At 38.5% G+C, this 19,491-nt stretch overlaps 3 protein-coding genes across 3 annotated transcripts; 2 read left to right on the forward strand and 1 right to left on the reverse strand.

The window, feature by feature from the left end:
* Positions 1-28: 28 nt before the first annotated feature.
* On the forward strand, positions 29-4,269 carry arv1 (ARV1 homolog, fatty acid homeostasis modulator). Its single transcript, XM_026233816.1, has 5 exons — positions 29-239; positions 757-876; positions 995-1,148; positions 2,194-2,415; positions 3,300-4,269. The coding sequence occupies exons 1-5, from the start codon at positions 144-146 to the stop codon at positions 3,425-3,427; spliced, it is 720 nt and encodes a 239-aa protein (XP_026089601.1). The 5' UTR covers positions 29-143; the 3' UTR covers positions 3,428-4,269.
* A 2,199-nt stretch (positions 4,270-6,468) lies between these two features.
* Positions 6,469-9,932, reverse strand: LOC113063432 (protein FAM89A-like). The gene is made up of 2 exons (XM_026233817.1): positions 9,499-9,932; positions 6,469-8,336 (listed from the first exon to the last, which is right to left on the reverse strand). The coding sequence occupies exons 1-2, from the start codon at positions 9,748-9,750 to the stop codon at positions 8,061-8,063; spliced, it is 528 nt and encodes a 175-aa protein (XP_026089602.1). The 5' UTR covers positions 9,751-9,932; the 3' UTR covers positions 6,469-8,060.
* A 5,907-nt stretch (positions 9,933-15,839) lies between these two features.
* LOC113063433 (exocyst complex component 8) lies at positions 15,840-19,058 on the forward strand. The gene has a single exon (XM_026233818.1). It carries the CDS (start codon positions 15,975-15,977, stop codon positions 18,027-18,029), a length of 2,055 nt encoding a protein of 684 aa, XP_026089603.1. The 5' UTR covers positions 15,840-15,974; the 3' UTR covers positions 18,030-19,058.
* The last annotated feature ends 433 nt before the right edge of the window (positions 19,059-19,491 follow it).

The raw sequence follows: 19,491 nt of genomic DNA on the forward strand, positions 1-19,491 counted from the left end.
TGTGGAACTAAATCCCTTCTTTCCGGCAGTGGCGACGAGGGAGAAAAGAACTACATTTCCCGTAAGCAGCCTGGTAGGCCCCGCCCCTTCTAGAGGTTCAGGAAGCAGTAGGCGTGTTTTCACGCTGTTTAATCTTATGGAGAATGGCACCGCGACTCTTTAAATGCATCGAGTGTAACGAAGATGCAAGCGAGCTGCATCGAGATTACAGCAACGGAATACTGAAGATCACCATATGTGTGAGTGCATCATAAAGTTCAGCAGTTCAAGTTTAGTTCGTTAATTCTCCGGTCTGTTCAGGTTAGCAGGCTCTAGGCCTGATCTAATGCACATAGTGAAGTTCGGCTGTCACTCTCCAGTTTATGTTATTTCTGTATTTATGCTTGTTTTGGTTGGCGAAAAATGAAACACTTTCACCATTATTGCTCAGGAAAATAAATAAATAAATACGGTCCCGTTGCAAACTACTGTTATTGACAGCGAGTAACGTTACCTAAACAAAAAACAATAAATAAATAAAATTATCTGACGCTGTAAAGCTTAGTTCCACGAAATATCTGCATTTGAAATGTATTATAGGCTTATTTAAATGGCTTTCAGCAAAATGTAAGTACGTTATAAAACCCCAAACAAATATTTAGTGAACAAATATGAATATACAGATTTATAAAATCAGTGTTTTGGCTAACATAAATTGAAATTCATAAACTGTCATTGAAAATTAAAACCGATGTGTGTTTTTTTTTTCCTTTGCAGAGTTCATGCAAGAAGCCAGTTGACAAATACATCGAATATGATCCAGTTATTATTCTGATAGATGCCACTCTATGCAAAATCCAGGCCTTTAGACATATCCTCTTCAATACTGAGATAAATGTGAGTAAAACATTTTCTTATTGCTTTTGAGAAAAAGAAAAACGCACGCAGAGAGTTTGTATACAGTGTGCAGAATACAGACTGCATAAATAGTCTTGTAATGTGACCCTGTCTCTAGATCCACTGGAAGCTGTGTGTGTTCTGTCTGCTGTGTGAGGCCTATCTGCGCTGGTCCCTCCTGCAGGGGTCCCAGGCCAACGATGACCCCGCCGATATCATCCGTTACACTAAAGAGTGGGAGTTTTACTGCCTGTTTGCACTGGCTTCACTTGGTAAATCACTGTTTTTAACAAAGTCGGTCACTGACTAATTAGATGGAATTATTCAAATGAACTAATGGAGTTGCTGGGTAAAGATGAAGTGTAGAGTTTATGCATTTCTTTGAAGGTATTTTGAGGTCTGTTTTTGTAGTGGCTTCGCTGTGATCTTCTAAGCTCCATTCTGACTGCTCACTTTCATTGGTGATGATGTTTTATGGGTTAATCTCACTAACAACATGCCTCGGTCATTATTCCCTCCAAAATCACTAAATCTAAAGGGGGTAATAAAAAAGCATGAAAATAAATAAATAAATAAATAAAGATTTTTACAGTATATAAACTAAGATTTTGAGGTCGGTAAGATTTATTTATTTATTTATAGTGAAGAAGTCTCTTATGCTTGCGGTCTAATGTTAGATCAGTTTAGATATTTTAATGCTATTGAAAGTCTCTTATGTTAAGGCAGCATTTTTTTGATCTAAAATATGGTAAAGACAGTAATATTGTGAAATGATTTCATTTATTTCTTTTATTTATACATTTTTGTTATTTTAATATGTTTAAAATTGTAATTTATTCATGTGATGTGCAGCTGTATTTTCAGCATCATTCCTTCAGTCTTCAGTGTCACATGATCACATGATCATGTTTGTGTGTATGCGTATGTTTGTGTGTGTGTATGTATTAAGAAATTGGTTGTTTTTCATGAATGTTCTTCATGTTTTAAATTGCTTTTGATAAAAGTGTCTGCTAAATGAATAACTTATTATTATTTTGATGTGGGGGCGAAATATGTCCTGCACAGATTTTCATGAGATTCATCCAAGTACTACCTTGATGAAGATGCACTTTCAATTTAATATAATATACTATACATAATATAATATACATTTTATTTCTGTATTATATTATTATTATTATTATTATTATTATTATATATTATGCATACCATGATGAGAATTTTGGGGAAAATGTGCATGATTGTCATTACAGTAATGTCCCAGTGCAGAAGTTCATCCTAACAGCATGCTCCGTGTGTGTGTGTGTGTGTGTGTAGAGTTGGCCGTGTTCTGCGCAGGTGTGTTGCTCATTCTGTGGATGGCGCAGTGCTGCTCCGGTTCCTCTTTAGAACTGAAGGCGCTGTTGAAGGCACTTCTGCTCTCCAGCTACGGCAAAGTGCTGCTTATTCCAGCTGTGATCTGGGAGCACGATTTCTCCCCGCTCTGCTTCAGCCTCATACGACTGTTCGTCCTGACCTCCAATTCACAAGCCATAAGAGGTGAATAGCAACACACACCTCACAGGCAGCGCAAGATAACCATACACACTCTTTCATTCATATAAACACCCAGAGGCAAAGTGAAATATCCACATCTCACTCACAGAACCAAAGTAAACTCTCTCTCTCTCTCTCTCTCTCTCTCTCTCTCACACCAGCACTGTTGTAGAAATATCAAAAGTACCAGTATGCTGGTACCAAGTTAATGCCATATTTGTTTTAAATAAAGGAACAACACAAAAGTTAAAATGTGATCAGGAAATCGAAGAAGTAGGTGAGTTTGATTCTTCATCAAAACAAATTTGGAGAAATGTAGCATTCCATCACTTGCTCACCACCAGTGGATCCTCTGCAGTGAATGGGTGCCGTCAGAATGAGAGTCCAAACAGCTGATAAAAATCCACAAGTAATAAGAGTAACCCACAAGCTGCATGTACGTAATAAACAAATCCATCATTAAGATGTGTTTAACGGCTTCAGTGGCTAAGGCGTCGAGTCTGAATCAGGAGAGAAATCTGCACGGATCAAGCTCCATTTATTAGCAAAAACACTCTCGTGTTGTGAGAGAATGGACTTCTTCACTGCTGGAAATTTTATTTTGGATCATGGATTAGTATCTTGGCCAGAAGCCATGGTTTAAAGCAGTGCTGTCAAAAGATTAATCGCGTCCAGAATCAAAGTTTTTGTTTTCATAATGTGCTCCTGTGGCTCAGTGCTAGAGCATTGTGTTAGCAGCGCGAAGGGTTGCACATACTGCTAATACATGTATAGCCTGAATGCACTGTTAGTCACTTTGGATAAAAGCGTCAGCTAAATGTATAAAAAATTTTTAAAAAATCCCTTTTCTTTTATCATGGACCTAATGTGTGTGTCCCATGTTCCAGTGATTCTGAACTGCAGTCGGCGACGGTCTCTCCTGGCGGTGTGTGGTGGTCTGCTGTTAGAGACGTGGGTCGCCCAGGCTTTAAAAACACTGCAAGTCTGTTCACAAGACTATCTGTCAATGCTCTAGTCTAGAAGACTCCAGGAAACCTCAGGATCGTCTTGACAGTAAACATCAAACCTGTCTCTCCTGAAGATAAACGGATGCTCATGGAACTGCTGCCCAACGTTCTTCGTGAACGATTCAAGCCGTCCTTGCTCCTAGCGAAGAACGTTTGATTTCTGAAACTGATCGACATGTGAAATCTCAGATGTGAATGTAAAGAGACATGCCTGTCATTACGTCAGAGATGTTGTTTCTACAAGATGTTCCCTACAAAGGAATTCAGTGGCAATGCCAAGTGAAAGTAAATTAAGTCATAGAGAGCAAATAGTTTATCTTTACTAAAGTTACCACATGGTTATGAGGTTTGTTTTTTCATTCAAACATGTCTGGTTTTACTAAGTTAACACCATTAAGACCAGTAAATTGTCTTCACTTGTGAATTCTCCTCACACAGAAAGACTAGTTCGGGTCTATAAGAGCAAGCCTGTGCAATATTCACAAAATCCAGTGTTTCTGAAGACTTCGAAGGCGCAGCTTCACATTCCTGAGCTCATCTGTCAGATTCCTCTATTAGCTCTGCTGAGAGAAGATGTACTACAGATGTCTGTGGACTAGTGTCGACACGATATGTTCACTTACTGTAATCATCTGAATGGCATCTGTTTTATATTGGATGGTTTATGTATGGACTTTCTTGCTGATGTCATTAATCCCGGTTACATAAAAGTGAAGTGTGGGCCTTCAGTATGAACTTGTGCGACTTGTTCTGAAGAAACTCAGGGAATAAATCTCGCATCTCTTTGGGAAACTGAATGTTTTGTAACTGAAGGGGAGATTGTGGTTAATAAAGGATATGTTTGATTCAGTGTTGTATTGGTATTCACTGTTTAAAAGTATGTATGTGTGCTCTCGTTTTTGTGACATATCAGGACACAACTCTGTATAATGACATGGGTATGACACAGGTATTACAAGGAGAAGGGTGACTTATGAGGACATAACCCATGTCCCCATTTTTCAAAACTCTTATAAATCATACAGAATGAGTTTTTTTGAGAAAGTAAAAATGCACAAAGTTTCCTGTGAGTGTTAGGGGTAGGGTTGGTGTAGGGCCATAGAATATACAGTTTGTACAGAATAAAAACCATTACGCCTATGGGATGAACACACTTTTCACTAAAACAAACGTGTGTGTGTGTGTGTGTGTGTGTGTATCATATATAATATTTAAATAAGTGTTGCCAGTCCACGGCATGGAAATATTCAATCCAAGCCGCATATTTTGTCATGTGAAGATCATGACTAAACGCAGGTCAGTGCGGAACGTCCACAAGCCAGAACAGGCTTTTAAATATCTTCAGGGCTTGATCACACTCTTGGTATTTGTTGTCGTTCCTGACGTACACAGGGTTTGGTTCAGGTCTGAAGAATCTCTGTTACACAGGTCAGTATTGTTTAAGAGTAAATAAGTCCTGAAATGAAATTATCCAATGAGTAGAGAATGTAAGGTTGGGCTCCACTCAAAATTCAAGTCGATTAGTTTAAGTCATTCTTTGAATACTGTAGCCCGTTGTGTTTTTCACATGCTATCAGGGTACATTTAGCATAAATTCAATATAAGAAGGACTATTTATTTTAGTAAACATTTACTTTACTTCAAGTCATGAACATGTTTTATGGCTTTAGTTTCACTTTAATAATCCTGGATTGTGTCTCAGAGTCAGTAATTACATCTCTTGATTCATATGGATTATTTTCATGAACGTTTTAGTGGAATGGGCTTTAAATGGAGCAATAGCATTTACATTTCATCATCTATAAATGATGGCAGAATTGTTTTATTTTTGGGGTGAACTATCTTTTTTAAATGTCTTCATGTGTATATGTCTCCAGATGAAATGGCTTCTTCTCGTCTTTCACTTGTTGGAGTTTGAGCAGGAAAATCCCTGGTCAACGTGACGCGGACGCATTCACTAAAGATTACAGTAATCCAGCTCAGTCTCCTGAACAGGTGCTTAGGCCCAAACTCAGAGGTGTGGATTTAGATTTAGAGATTTAGCACAGCAAACAATGAAGACGAACATCCCTTTTGTTAAAGGAAAGTGTATAATTGCATCAGTATTGACGCAATCCTATTAAATGTACTGAGATATCAAGTTAAAGACAGTACGGTAACACCTGTTAGCATATCATAATATCATCAGCTGTGCTAAAAAACACCACACTCACGGCTGTTTTTCATATCCTCAATATCAGTTTGTGATTTATAATCCCATTATGGGTTAGTTCATGGCAGATCAGGGCAAGGACTCATTAGTTAAAGATCAATTAGTTCTGGACTCTATTCAAACATAAAGCAGAGCATATCTGGCTCTGTTCAGATCAGTATGATATGCTACTATAGCTATAGCATACAGGCTAAACGTACAAGGGTTGGACAAAACATTGTAAAAGCCTATTGGGACATGGACATGGACACAGTCATTGTCAACACCTGACCCTGTTTAATTTAACGAGAGGAATCAAGTTAGGCATTTGAGTGCATTGCATTATTGGATATTCCACACAGTAAGCTCTTGCTCTATGCTGATTTTGGCATATGTAGGTCAGGCTGAAATCATATGCATAACATTTGCATATTGTGCACATACTAAATACTGCAGCAGTAGAAGCATATGACAGCGTGCTGTTCCAACTTTATAATATGCATATCGTGCAAAGTGTGCATTATAGAGAGTAGATTCATTATACTTTTGTCAAAATGAGCTGTAAGAAAAGATGAGAACCTGTGAAATATATAATATGAACCTGACCTTCTATTTCCAGCATGATGGATGAAACTGAGTATAGTATCAGCTGCATTCATATATTTTTAATACAAAATTGCAATAAATATGCAAAATGAACAACTGTAATTAAACCAAAAAGGTCATGTGATAATGCATACAGTCTGAAATGCTTATAGTTTTTTTAAAATAAATATCTCTTTACTTGCATTGAATTAAGAATTTGAACACTTAAATTCTAAAGTGACATAAAAAAGCATAAAAAAAAGAATACAGATGGACCATACATTATTTTTATTATGCATCACTGACACACACAAGAGAAAACAAACAAACGAATAATTCCTGTATCAATTATCAGGTCAAATCGCACATAAACACATTTGACAATTTTGAAAAACATTCAAGAACAGACTGACCAAAAACAAGTCGAGCACACAACGCCATCTAAACCAGATCATTTAACATCTTTGTATGCAAAACAGTTACAAAATTCGAGTGGAAATTTCCATGCAGGATCATAGCAATAAACGACTGCAGGGTAGTAGATCATCAGGACACATTTTCTGGGTGGAACTTTCTCCTGTTATTAAGAGGGACTAAAACGAATGCATCGGCCAGAGATGGAAGAAAAACCTGGATTCAAAGCTGAGGTGTGTCAAGGCACAATGGGTGAAGTTCAGTGCTGACTTTAGTCGATGCACCTAAAGCCTTGCAGGTTGCATAACAAGATCTTTTTTTCAGTTTTGCACTCAGAATCGAACCAAATATGAAAGTTATTCATTGTAAAAGAGCGTTAAAATCGAATCAGGACTTCTATAAATGCTGGGAATAAAAAAAAAAAAAAAGATCCACTTGTTTGTATCTGCTAGTGTGAGAAAACAGTTTTCAGACGTCAAACACACAAGAGGTAGAAGAGATTCTCTCTCTGCGGATATTAATATTCGTGTAGTAGAAACACTCTGATGATTATCAGTTCTCAATCACAGTATTAGACGATCCATAACGGTGCACATTTTGAAATCCAGGCATTCAGTTCACCAACACATCAAGAAAATATGTGTGAAATGCTTACATTATGGCATGCTATGATAAACACTGAATCTTTTTAGTGGATTTCATGGCCATTTGTACTTGCAAAAACAACGTTTATTATCTCACATTATGAATACAGGAAACCTTGACATTTGAGTAAAAACAGACATGATAATACTCCCATGATATGCACGATGGAAGACTGAATTCAAGCAGCAATTACACTGTAAGTAAATAAATAAAACCTCTACAATACATGATCTAGAATAGGTTTGCATAAGGTGAGAGGGAAATGCTATGGAGCTGGATATCGATTTACTTCTAGATAGCATGTTCATACTAAATTACACAATACATAATGCAATGAGTAAACTGGGACATTGCGTCTTGTTTTGGTGATGCTGTTTCAAGCTCGTTGTGCTGGTTATACCCTGGATTACATTTCAGCAAAGAATAGGCAGCATTTCCAGCATATTCAGGATTCATATTTTCAGTAAAAACAAAACTGCAAGCACCCAGTGAGCAATTGCTCAAAGAGAAATAAGACTTTTTAGTATCAAACCAATGCTATAAATTCATCAACACAAGTTTAACATGATTTAGTGTAAACATCATTATGAAATGATATGCTTCTCCCCTTATTAAAAAAATCTTATAACATTTCCAATGCTGATTAATTCAGAGGGGAAAAATACTACTGTATGGATCATATTACACAATAAATAATAATTGTCAATTATATTTACTATAGAAAGAGTCTGCTGTAAAACTAAACAATGCCAGCAAACTAAATTATGGCACAGCTTGTTTTCATTGAAGAAAAGAAGTCAAGTGTTTTAGATTGTGATTTGGAACGATTCATGCATCCAGCCGTCTTTGGATGTCCCGTTTTTAGGAGAGGTGTCGTTTCCATCAGGCGTCTCGGCTGGCGTCGTACCGGAGTCGGTATAATATTCCTCATCTTCATCGAAATAACCGTTCTCCATCCCGTAGGGTCCATCCGCACTGGACACAGCGGAGAGGTCCTGACAGCTGCCCTTGTACTCCTGGATGGACTCGTGAAGGGACCAGAGCTGACAGAGCAGGGACATGTCCTGCTGCCGCAGACCCACCTGTGCAAACAAACTCTGATGAGTGCTTCTGGAAACATCACAGGGACAACTCATGCACAAAGGGACCCAAAACATTGTCTTTGAAATCAATAATGTATATTTTGTGTTTGCATTCCAAACCTTCTCTTTAGGTCTAGCTTTGTTCTGATATTGTAATTATTTGATCCTTATCCAGTGGTGGTTTAAGTGTACTCAAATATACTCAAAAATAGTCAAATATATTATTTTTTATACTCAAAAAGAGATTAAAACACAACCTGTTGTTTTTAAATGTTTAAGCGGAGTTTCGAGTGTGCGCACCGAACACAGGAATCGAACAATTACTGTTCATCACGTGCGCAGTCGGAACATTTGAATCGAACACTGTAGAGAAGCAGAAGCGTTTAAAAAATTCAAATAAAAGCACAATTTTAAGTTCAGGTTCACTTTGAAAACATTCAAAGCAATTTTTGGTGCATCACCGCAAGGTTTTGAATGTACGAAACTGAATAATTTAGTTAATCACAGGTAAAAAAAAAAAGAAAAGAAAAAACGATTCGAACATGGTTCTACTCGGAGACTAAATGAGTGTTTAAACATTCAAATTAAACACTTAGGATTACAGATTCCAAAAAAAAAAAAAAAAAAAAAAAAAATGACGTGATAAATTTGGTGCATCACAAACTAGCATTTTGTGCATCACAAGTAGCCTACATTGAAAACATTGAATCGGATATTTTGGGCATCACTTGTACAATCGGAACATTCTAACGGGAATCAAAGGGGTGTTCAAATAATAATAAGAACAATAATATTAGGGCATTACATGCAGAGTCAGAACATAGTAGTCTACTATAACTGGGAATCACGAGTATTAAAAAAAAAAAAATCAAACATTTTCCAGGATCACAGTCACGGTCAAATTATTAAGCGATCATTTGTGGTCATTACAGACTAGTGGCGAACATTCGAATAAATCTGTGCATCAATTCTTTTCATATGACCGTTCAGTTTCTTTCGAACTTTCCGATCGATTCGAGTCCCAGAGTTCGATTTGTGACTACGCTGTCCAAAGATGTTGACTAGATAGGAAGGTCACTAGGTTTCAAAACACATTCACTGACAAGTTAAATGAACGCCTGCAGTCGGAGAACAGCTGTTGCTCACTGTTCTGCACTCTTACCATCTCTTTTCTGAGCAAGGCAAGGGCGGCATCCAGGTTTGCTGGTTTGTTCGCCAGCAGACTGTCCGTGTTATTCCTTCCTCGGCTCAAGTCGTCCTGAATCATGGTCTTCTTCACGTACATCCTCTCCATCTCTCTCCACGAGCCGCCGCTGGAGTTGAGCAGTCCGCTCAGGCTCTTGGGCAGCGGCGGAAGACCCTCGATACAGGCCAGCACACCGCCCGCTGCTCCAGTCCCAGCCTTACCATTCATACTGACATCCACAGATAACACGCTCTGCTCACAGACGAGTGGACAGTAACGGCATGGGGTACTTTTCTTAAAGACCTTTACACCCTGATGTCGGAAAATCCATATAACAGCCGCTACTCCGAACAACACTATACTCTGTAAGGCTGCAACTCTCACTTCCTGTCGATTTAAAGAGCCCCAGAGCAGACTGGGCGTGGTCGCCAATGACGGACAGCGAGGTCATTGAATATTCATGAGCATTAAGTTCTGAATTAATCTTTTCTTCCGATCAAAGCGCAGCCAGCGCTATTGTCTGGTAACCTACATTTTTTGGACTTGCTACTGACCTGTTTGTAAAACAAAAACAAAAAAGGGATATTAGGGGAAAAAAATAATAATAATAATACAATAAAAAAATAATCAAAGTGAATAAGAAAAAACAATTAAACATAAGTTAATGAATGAAAACAGATAAATAAAAGACCAAAGATTTTCCATTTTGTTATCAATTTAATTAAATTTATTATAATTTTAAATATACATAATATTATTTGGGTTTGCTGCCTTCCTCTTTGGAAACAAAGAAACAAAACCTTTGATTTTTAAGAAAAAACAGCACACACTTAAAATGTTTTAATCTGAATTTAATCTGATCAAAGCACAGACAAAGTTATTGTGTGGTAACCTAGATTTTAATCACATGTATAATATTTGGATTTGCTACTGACCTGTTTAAAAACAAAACTAAACAAAATTATCTTTAAATAAACGTTGTTAAAATAAATAAATAAAAAGCCCAAAGATTTTATACTCAAAAACATAAACATTAATACTATTCATCATTTAAATGTACAAAATATCATTTGGTATTGGTACTGACCTGCTAATAAAAGATAATAATTTTAAGAACTAAATTATAATAAAACAAAAAGTAAAATAAATACATAACATAAAAGGTGAATGAATGAAAATAGATTAAATAAATGAAAATTATAATAAAAAATAAAGCTTTTGTGATCTACTCTCAAACATTATAAAACGTGTATATTTTAAGTATGTTTGTATATAAACATATGCTTTAAATATATTCACTTCAAGAAGTGTTAAAAAAACATATACATACTTGTATAAATACAAATGTGTTTCATGTTGTTATATTGTCCTTTAGCATTGGTATTTTGATTACTGGGTTAAATCCAGATCACAGTCCTCTAATGGCAGCTCAGACCTTGGCTTGAAGAGCACATTGGCAGGATATGGTCAGATGAACTGACTCCGGGTGAGGTCAATCCCCACACGGAACAAAGGTGTCAGCAGCGGGCAGATGGTGACCACGAGCAGCCACTGACCGCCCCAACGACACAACACACACCCAGCTGCAGCTGGACACAAAGCACTGACATGAGGCCAGAACAAAGACAGCATGTACATACATCAAGACAAAGCTGCTAAACTTCACGGCCACCTTTACCAACCAATGAACATACATTCATACGCAAAAAAAAAATTAAATGCACACTAAGGTTGAAACTGTTATCTGTGCTGGAGACTCTTGAGAAGAGTGCAGTAAGATAAACATCTGACCATGAGGACATTGTGTAATTCAAAAAAAAAAAATGTCGACCCAAACAATTCACTTTTTACGGCTCTTATGTCATTTTTTATTTTTATTTTGGTGGAAAAAAGTTTGTGGTATTGGTTGGTTTGTGTCACTCTAAAACTGTCAGTCCTCTGTGATAAAATCACACAAATCAGTCAGTGCTTAATCTTTAAAAACTGTAGCTCTTATTTCAATCCTGTTATATTGTTTACACAATGAAATTACATTTAGCTTGACCTCAACATGTTTTGTAAGGGGCCATTCACACAGAATGCGTTTTTATTCCACCGTGCTGCTTTTCCATTGTTTTTCTATGTCAACACATGCTACATGGATGTGTTTGACTCTCAGGTCTTTTGCAGCATCTTGTGCAGTGTTAAAAAACCCCTGCAGTGCTCAAGGTAAAAGAAGAAAAAAAACAAAAAAATAAAAAAAAACATATATTTTTGGGGGTACAGTTTAGTGCACTGCACTTCACTTTTCTATTGTTCTTTTTGCAGCATCTCAAGCAGGACACGGCATTTTAAAAATACGATACTCAGGTTCAAATAAATTAAACTTCGCCAAGAGACAAATGATTCGAATTGAATATTCATGAACAAGTTTCTTCCAAACTTTCAAATATATCTGACCTTTTTTTTTTTTTTTGGTTGGATATATCCCCCCCTCCCACGTTTACTTTATTCTGTAACAATAATTTCTTAAAATTACAAACTAGCATATTCGTTTTGAAAGAGTTAAAAAGGTTTCAGAATGATCAATGTAAAACTCAATTAAAATATGTAAACAAAAGAGTGTTTCACAAAGACAAAGGGCTACCGAAATACTTAATAGAACATTTATTTCCACAAAGTTAACTACAAAAGTTCATAAGGCAAAATGAGTCAAAAATAAATCAGGCACAATTTTGAAACATGATAGAAAATCCACTTCCACATATCCACATACAAACATTTACAACCACTTAATACAATTCTCAATTTTCTCTTAAAACAGAGTGTCAATGAAACCATTTTGAAACAAAAAAGTTGCGCCTTAAGTTGGCCAACAATGAACAGTGCAAAGTTTCGCTCCTAACAGATGATGATGCAGTAACAGCAGGGTTTGCCAGGAGAACCTGTAGTGCATGTTAAAACGGCATGCATACATTACGAATTACATCACTGACGCCTGCAGCGTCTCAAACACTAAACAAATCAATGCCTCTTTTTACGAAGGGAAATCAATGTTACGCTGACAGGCCTATAAGTGAGCCACGCCAAAAGCAACATCTGCGAGTTCTACAGGTAACATGTGCAGCGTGAACTCGTCATCAGGCATTGTGTCTGAAACACAACAATCCTCGTGATTTAACAATATATCGTGACTATTATCACATCAGGAGGTTTTAACCTGCACACCCAATACTCATTTCTGGGTGGGGTTAGTTTTTGCACGTGCGCATTCCTCCAGGGCCAGGGCACAAAGTAGATGTGAAATGATTATGCAGAAGGTGGGACAAGCTCCGCCCCAATCAATGCTAACCTGACAGAGCTGTTATTGATGACACAGAGATTTAAGCAACCTTGTAAAGCCTGATCCGTCAGAAAGCTAAGCACATCTAAATCCCACAGAGGACATCCGAATACGTGCGAAATTCAGTACATGAACCGCTGACATCGAGGACAGTGAGTGACGCCGCTTTAAACCACTCACTCAGTTTCATCCAAGCGGTCAATCACGTCCAGCATTCTCCCCATGATGCAAACGCTCTCATTTACATAACATAGGTATTGATCAAGCTAGTTTGCCCGTCTAAGGCGCTACACGAAGATGGTCCATTGTATTTAGCCGGTTTTGCTGTTGAAGCATCCATGGCAGGCTTGGAGGAACCAGTCGCACTGGTTCCTCTCTCTGGAGATTTGAGGACTATGGCCTGGAAGTGATCTCGCACCGACCTCGGCTTGCCTCTTAAGCCACTGATTTTGAGCCACTGACATTGATGAAGGCATTAGTGTTACTAACAGACTTCCTGCTGGGAACATTCGATGCACCTGAGCTGACTCTTTTGAACGAGTTTGCCTCAATGGGCTGTAGTCTTGGAAGAAGCGGTGAGTCAAGAAGAGAGGCGAGAGATTCGGGGTGAGCTTTAGGAGGACTCTGACTCTGCTTGTGCGCAGAAGTCTTTGTCTTCCCTCCAAGAATAAACCTTTTCCCACTGAATGAGATTTCTGATGTCTTGTTGTCCAGAAAAGCATACCGTGTGGGGCTCTTTGTTTGTTTGTGCAGCTTGATATTGCAACACTGGCTCAACCAATGGAATGAGTTTGTGTTGGGACTACCTCTTTGTTTGACCAATGGCAGACAGGGTTTGTGTTCATGAAACCTTTGTACAACCTGTAATCTCTACTTGTACACTTATTTTCCAAGAGCTGCCACCTGCAATACATGACCTCTAAAACATCATATGCAAAAACTTAAAGGGCAGCGACCTCAAAAGTAAAATGTATTTCAGCCACTGATCAACAATGGGACAATGCAAGATTATTAAGTAGGTATAACGTCTATAATTGTTGGGTTGCAGTTCTGTCTCCTGATTACAGAAATTGCACAGATTAATTTTGGCATTAACATCATTGCCATAGAGCACTGAACTGAACATACAGCACTGAACAGAATGTCGCTATCTTATAGTAATTACAGAAAATATATATATATTTTTAATTTCACCTGTTTTGAACACTATTTGAAGAATCACTATTCTAGAAAAGTGGTGTAGAAATTCACATCTTTCACCTACAAAATATTTGTTTTATTTAGTATTTTTTAGCTCTTAAAGATGGTCTATTCATACACTTTCTGACTCGATATCAAACACACCAGAACAAGCTCGTCAGTGTCTTCAGGATTACTTATAATAGTTTATAGCTTATAAGCAACAGCAGGTGAGGGGTTTTTTCAGGGTTGGAGCTGAACTCTGCAGTACTACGGCTTTCGAGGACTGAACTTGCCTATCCCTGCTCTAGGTCAAAATACGGCGAAGAAGAAGAATCAAGCGATTGTGTATGTAAAATAACGCGATCATCAAGCATTAAACAGCATATGAATCAAAACTGGAACCAATAAGTGGTATATTTTTTGGTGGGGGCAAAACATATAATGCAAAGCAATACAAAGATGACTGAGAGATATACAAATAAGCATTCGTCAGAAGCCTAATGTATCGTATGCAGTAATTTTTTTTCTAATAATAAAAAAGGTATTCTAATGTTAATTTCATTCAAAAAATTATTAAAAATTAAACTGAAACATTTCAGACCTAAAATAATCATATGTTTAAGGAGTAAATGGGGGTGGATTTGATTCTATTTTGATCATGCGTAAGCAACCTGTACAAGATCTTTGCTGGGTCTGAGCTTCAGCAGCGGTTCAATGAGTCGAAGTGAACACAAGAGGAGGCTTGTGTCCCTCATAAGAGCAGACTCCAGCACATTTGAGGAGTCAATCACAGACCATGAGGTCAAAGTCTCTCTCTATCTGATGTGTGGTTCTTACAGGGCCATCCACGACAGACAGTGTGTCTCTGGACCAGAGTCAATCTTCCGATTCTTACTGGACGGAGAGTCTCCATCAGTCGCGGTCTCCTGATCAGACTGCTCTTGTAAACGAAGAGCGAGTAAAAAAGTCTTCATCCATCTTCCGTCTGCTTTAGGACGAACATATCCACAAATACTCCTCATAAACCCATTAATCGTGACAGTGGTCATACATTTTTTGAAAGAAACCTATTCCCACCAGAGACCTATAAAAAAAAAAAAAAAAATGGCCGTAAAATCAGTGTTGGGAATTCTGGGAAATGTATTTCCAAGCAAGCCTAGTTTTTCTTTATAATGTTGCGTTATATGCATGAACAGTGCAACACGTGGGACTTGTGGATGTTACAATATGCAAACAGATAAAAACAGCGCTACAAAAATAACAACCCGTTGCATGCGGAAAGAGACGCTAGATGCACACAAACAACAACAAATCGTATAATTATTTTTTTGTTTGTCATTTTATTCGTCATTTGTTAATTATTTGTAATTTGATGATTAATTATTCATTCATTATTGGAACAAATATCGGATACTAACCATCATGGTCAAATATTTCCTTTAAGTAATTCATTAATTTTACTCTCAACACTTGCAATCAAAAAGATGTCACTTATTTTTTATTTATTTATCATTAACTCAAATGGGTATAATGACATATATATATATATATTTTTTAATTTATAACTTGTAAACTTGTTGTACAGTTATTATACTGTACCGTACTGTACATTATAAATAAATAGCATACACACATACATTTATTTGAGGGTTACTGACCGGATGTTTATCCTTCTTTTTTTTTTGTAATCAAGCTTTTTATTTATTGACTTATTATGCATATAATATAGACATCAACACCAAACGACATTAAACTAATCAAACATATAATTGAGTGAATCTTTCTTTGTTGTTATGTTCAGTATTTTGAAGCGTTCGCTCGTCATGTGATGTGACGTCACGGGGAGGCGACGAGCGTTTCCTGTTGAGGAAGCGATCAGCTCTGCAGCTGATTTTCACACACTTATCCTCGTATTTGTGTTTCATCCATACATTTCAAAATCTTAAAAATGACAGACACCGGGAACCGTTTGCGCAAGTTGCTGGAATCCCCTAATTTTGATCCTCAGTCGTATGTGAAGCAGCTCTCTCAGCAGTCGGACGGGGACCGCGATCTACAAGAACACCGTCAGAAAATACAAACTCTCGCCGACGAAACCGCGCAAAACCTGAAGAAAAATGTTTATAAAAACTACAGGCAGTTTATTGAGACAGCCAAGGAGATTTCTTACCTGGAAAGTGAGATGTATCAGCTGAGCCACATTCTCACTGAGCAGAAGAGCATCATGGAGAGCATTACACAGTCTCTCCTGTCCACAGATAAAGACCAAGCGGCCAAAGAGATGCTCGCAGCCTTCCCAAAGGACACCGAAGAGGTCAAACAAAGAACCCTCACCACACTTTTGGAAAAAGTGGAGGGATGCAAGAACATCATGGAAACCCCGGGCAGATATCTGGTCTATAACGGGGATCTTCTGGAGTATGACGCAGACAACATGTCACAGATCCAAAAGGTTCACGCCTTTCTGATGAACGACTGCCTGCTCATCGCAACCTGGCTTCCCAACAGACGCGGAGCCGTCAAATACAAATACAATGCCTTGTATGATCTACAAAGCTTCGCGGTTGTGAACGTGAAAGACAACCCTCCAATGAAAGACATGTTCAAGATCCTCATGTTCCCCGAGATCCGCATCTTCAAAGCCGAGAACAGCAAGATCAAGAAAGAGTGGCTGGAGATTCTGGAGGAAACGAAGAAAAGCAAAGTGTCAAAAGACCAACACAAAAAGGAAGTGGAGGTGCCAGCGTCGCCGGTCAGACAGGAAGTCTCCACAAACCCATTTGACGAGGACGAGCCTCTGGGTTCGGAGGAACTGGTGGATCTGAGTCCCGAATGGATCCAGGAGCTTCCAGAAGACCTTGACGTGTGCATCGCTCAGAGAGACTTCGAGGGTGCTGTTGATCTTCTGGATAAGCTAAACGAATATCTGAAGGAGCAGCCGGTGAGTCCACGAGTGAAGGAGCTGAGGAGGAAGGTGGATGAGCGTGTTCGACAGCTGACCGAGGTCCTGGTGTTCGAACTCTCGCCGGATCGCTCGCTCCGTGGAGGACCGAAAGCCACACGGCGCGCCGTCTCTCAGCTCGTCCGCCTGGGACAGTCCACGAAGGCCTGTGAGCTGTTTTTGAGAAACAGAGCGGCGGCCGTCCAAACCGCCGTCCGGCAGCTTCGCATCGAGGGCGCCACGCTGCTTTACATCCAAAAGCTCTGCAACATCTTCTTCACGAGCCTGCTTGAAACCGCCAGGGAGTTTGAGACGGATTTCGCAGGCAACACTGGCTGCTACTCCGCCTTCGTGGTCTGGTCTCGCTCGGTGATGAAGATGTTCGTAGATGCCTTCAGCAAGCAGGTGTTTGACAGCAAAGAGAGCTTGTCCACCGCTGCGGAGTGCGTGAAGTTCGCCGGCGAGCACTGCATGCAGCTGAGCGAGATCGGCTTGGACCTGACCTTCATTTTACAATCGTTACTCGTGAAAGACATCAGGGCGGCTCTCCAAAGCCAGAAGGACATCATCATAGAAGCAACGAGGCATCGTAACTCCGAGGAGATGTGGCGTAGGATGAACCTCATGACCCCTGAAGCTCTGGCCAAGCTCAAGGACGAAATGCGCAGCTGTGGGATCAGCAGTTTCGACCAGTATACGGGAGAAGACTGCTGGGTCAACCTGAGCTACACCATTGTGGCCTTCACCAAGCAGATGATGGCCTTCCTGGAGGAAGGGCTGAAGCTGTACTTCCCCGAGCTGCACATGGTGTTTCTGGAGAGCCTGCGGGAGATCATACTGGTGGCGGTGCAGCACGTGGACTACAGCCTGCGCTGCGAGCAGGAGGCCGAGAAAAAGGCCTTTATTCTGCAGAACGCGTCGTTCCTGCATGAGACGGTGCTTCCTGTTGTGGAGAAGAGGTTTGAGGAGGGAGTCGGGAAACCAGCCAAACAGCTCCAGGATTTGAGGAAAGGCTCTCGGTCTGTCAGGGTCAACCCCGACAGCACCATGTCCGTTGTTTAATAGAGATGTGGGTGGACGTGAAGGAATGAATGAGACTGCTGATGCACTTTAGGTCTACAAATCACAAAACATTTCACTACATTGCACTCAAATGACTCATTTTTGTTGTTGTGATGCATTCCGAAACCTTGCACACTCTTTAGAGAAATAGTTGACTGAAAATAGACATTCGGTCATTATTTTACTTAGAATTAGCCTTACAGCATATGGCTTTGGAACAGAATGAGGGTGAATAAATGGCAGAATTTTCACTGTTATGTTTGTGTCCTTTAAAATTCAACTATGGAAGTCTGTTTCTGCCTCAGAATAAAAGGAAAAAAGATAACTGCAGCTTTTTATCTCACAATTCTGAATGTTTTTCAGGCTGAGACAAGATTCAGACAAGACTTAAACTGATGTAAGAGAAAAAAATAATAATAATAAAAACGTTTTGTGACTAACTAACTTTTTATCTCAACTGTTGTTTTTTTCTCGCAATTGTGAGTTTATATTTTATATATATATTATATTGTTTAATTATATTTTTGTTTAAAGTGCTATATAAATAAAGGTGACTATATATTACAATTCAAACTCCTCAGAATGGGCTATAAACGTATAATTTAAAATGCAAATTAACTTTAATTCTGAGTTTATATCTCGAAATATGTTCTCTTTCTCAGAAGTGTGATGATAAAAGTCAGAATCGGGAGTTTAAAAATGGCAATTACCTTTTCCTTTTTGTTCTGTGGCTCTATATCAACAGTATAACACTTAAGAATATTAATTGTTTTAATTGTGCTTTGTAGAGAGGTCAGCTGTTGGTTCTTTAGCCATTTATAATGAACTGTTTATTATTATGTAAATTAGCATTGCCCTTCTAAATAAAATGTAAAGAATTACATTTCATTTGTCATTTCAGTCAAACAAAAAGACGAATGTAAAATGAAAACACTTTTGTTTATACTGCCTCCTTTTGAGTGTATTTTTGTACACAAACTAGTAAACACGTGTTAAAAAAGCAAGTTGCATTAAACTCACTAACATGAATATGCTCTGTTCTTTTGATCCTGTGCTCCAGATGTCAAAGCTTTTATATGTAGCGCCCCCTGGTGTACAGGGAATTGTTCAATAATAGTAAGGCTCTGTTAAAAATCCCAAAGCCAAGAGTCTTGACAATAACCCAGAGTTATTAAAAATATCCCCTTTTCATCTGTTTTCTCTCTCTCTCTCTCTCTTTCTCTTTGATAGCGCTGTTTCTGTTCTCTGCCAGACTTCATGTCCTTGATCAAATATTCACAAGGTCTTTTTGTATTGTATCTTTGTTGTTTTAAACCTTCCGGCACAAAATAAACAGAAAACTTTTAATTAAACATAATAATAATATTATTAAGGAAAAGTTTTGGGGTGTTGACACTATTCTTGAGACTTAAAGGGGTCATATGATGCCTAAAAGGCATTTAAGAAAAAAAAAACACATTAT

This window comes from Carassius auratus, chromosome 45 (genome assembly GCF_003368295.1).
Source record: "Carassius auratus strain Wakin chromosome 45, ASM336829v1, whole genome shotgun sequence".
NCBI classification, from domain to species: domain Eukaryota; kingdom Metazoa; phylum Chordata; class Actinopteri; order Cypriniformes; family Cyprinidae; genus Carassius; species Carassius auratus.

Bases quoted from the DNA above. Each gene is read 5' to 3' on its own strand.
- arv1 (XM_026233816.1), top strand. From the start codon at position 144: ATGGCACCGCGACTCTTTAAATGCATCGAGTGTAACGAAGATGCAAGC. The intron at 240-756 runs GTGAGTGCATCA...TTTCCTTTGCAG, and splicing joins TACTGAAGATCACCATATGT to AGTTCATGCAAGAAGCCAGT. The intron at 1,149-2,193 runs GTAAATCACTGT...GTGTGTGTGTAG, and splicing joins GTTTGCACTGGCTTCACTTG to AGTTGGCCGTGTTCTGCGCA.
- LOC113063432 (XM_026233817.1), bottom strand. From the start codon at position 9,750: ATGAATGGTAAGGCTGGGACTGGAGCAGCGGGCGGTGTGCTGGCCTGT. The intron at 8,337-9,498 runs GTAAGAGTGCAG...TTGTTTGCACAG, and splicing joins CCTTGCTCAGAAAAGAGATG to GTGGGTCTGCGGCAGCAGGA.
- LOC113063433 (XM_026233818.1), top strand. From the start codon at position 15,975: ATGACAGACACCGGGAACCGTTTGCGCAAGTTGCTGGAATCCCCTAAT.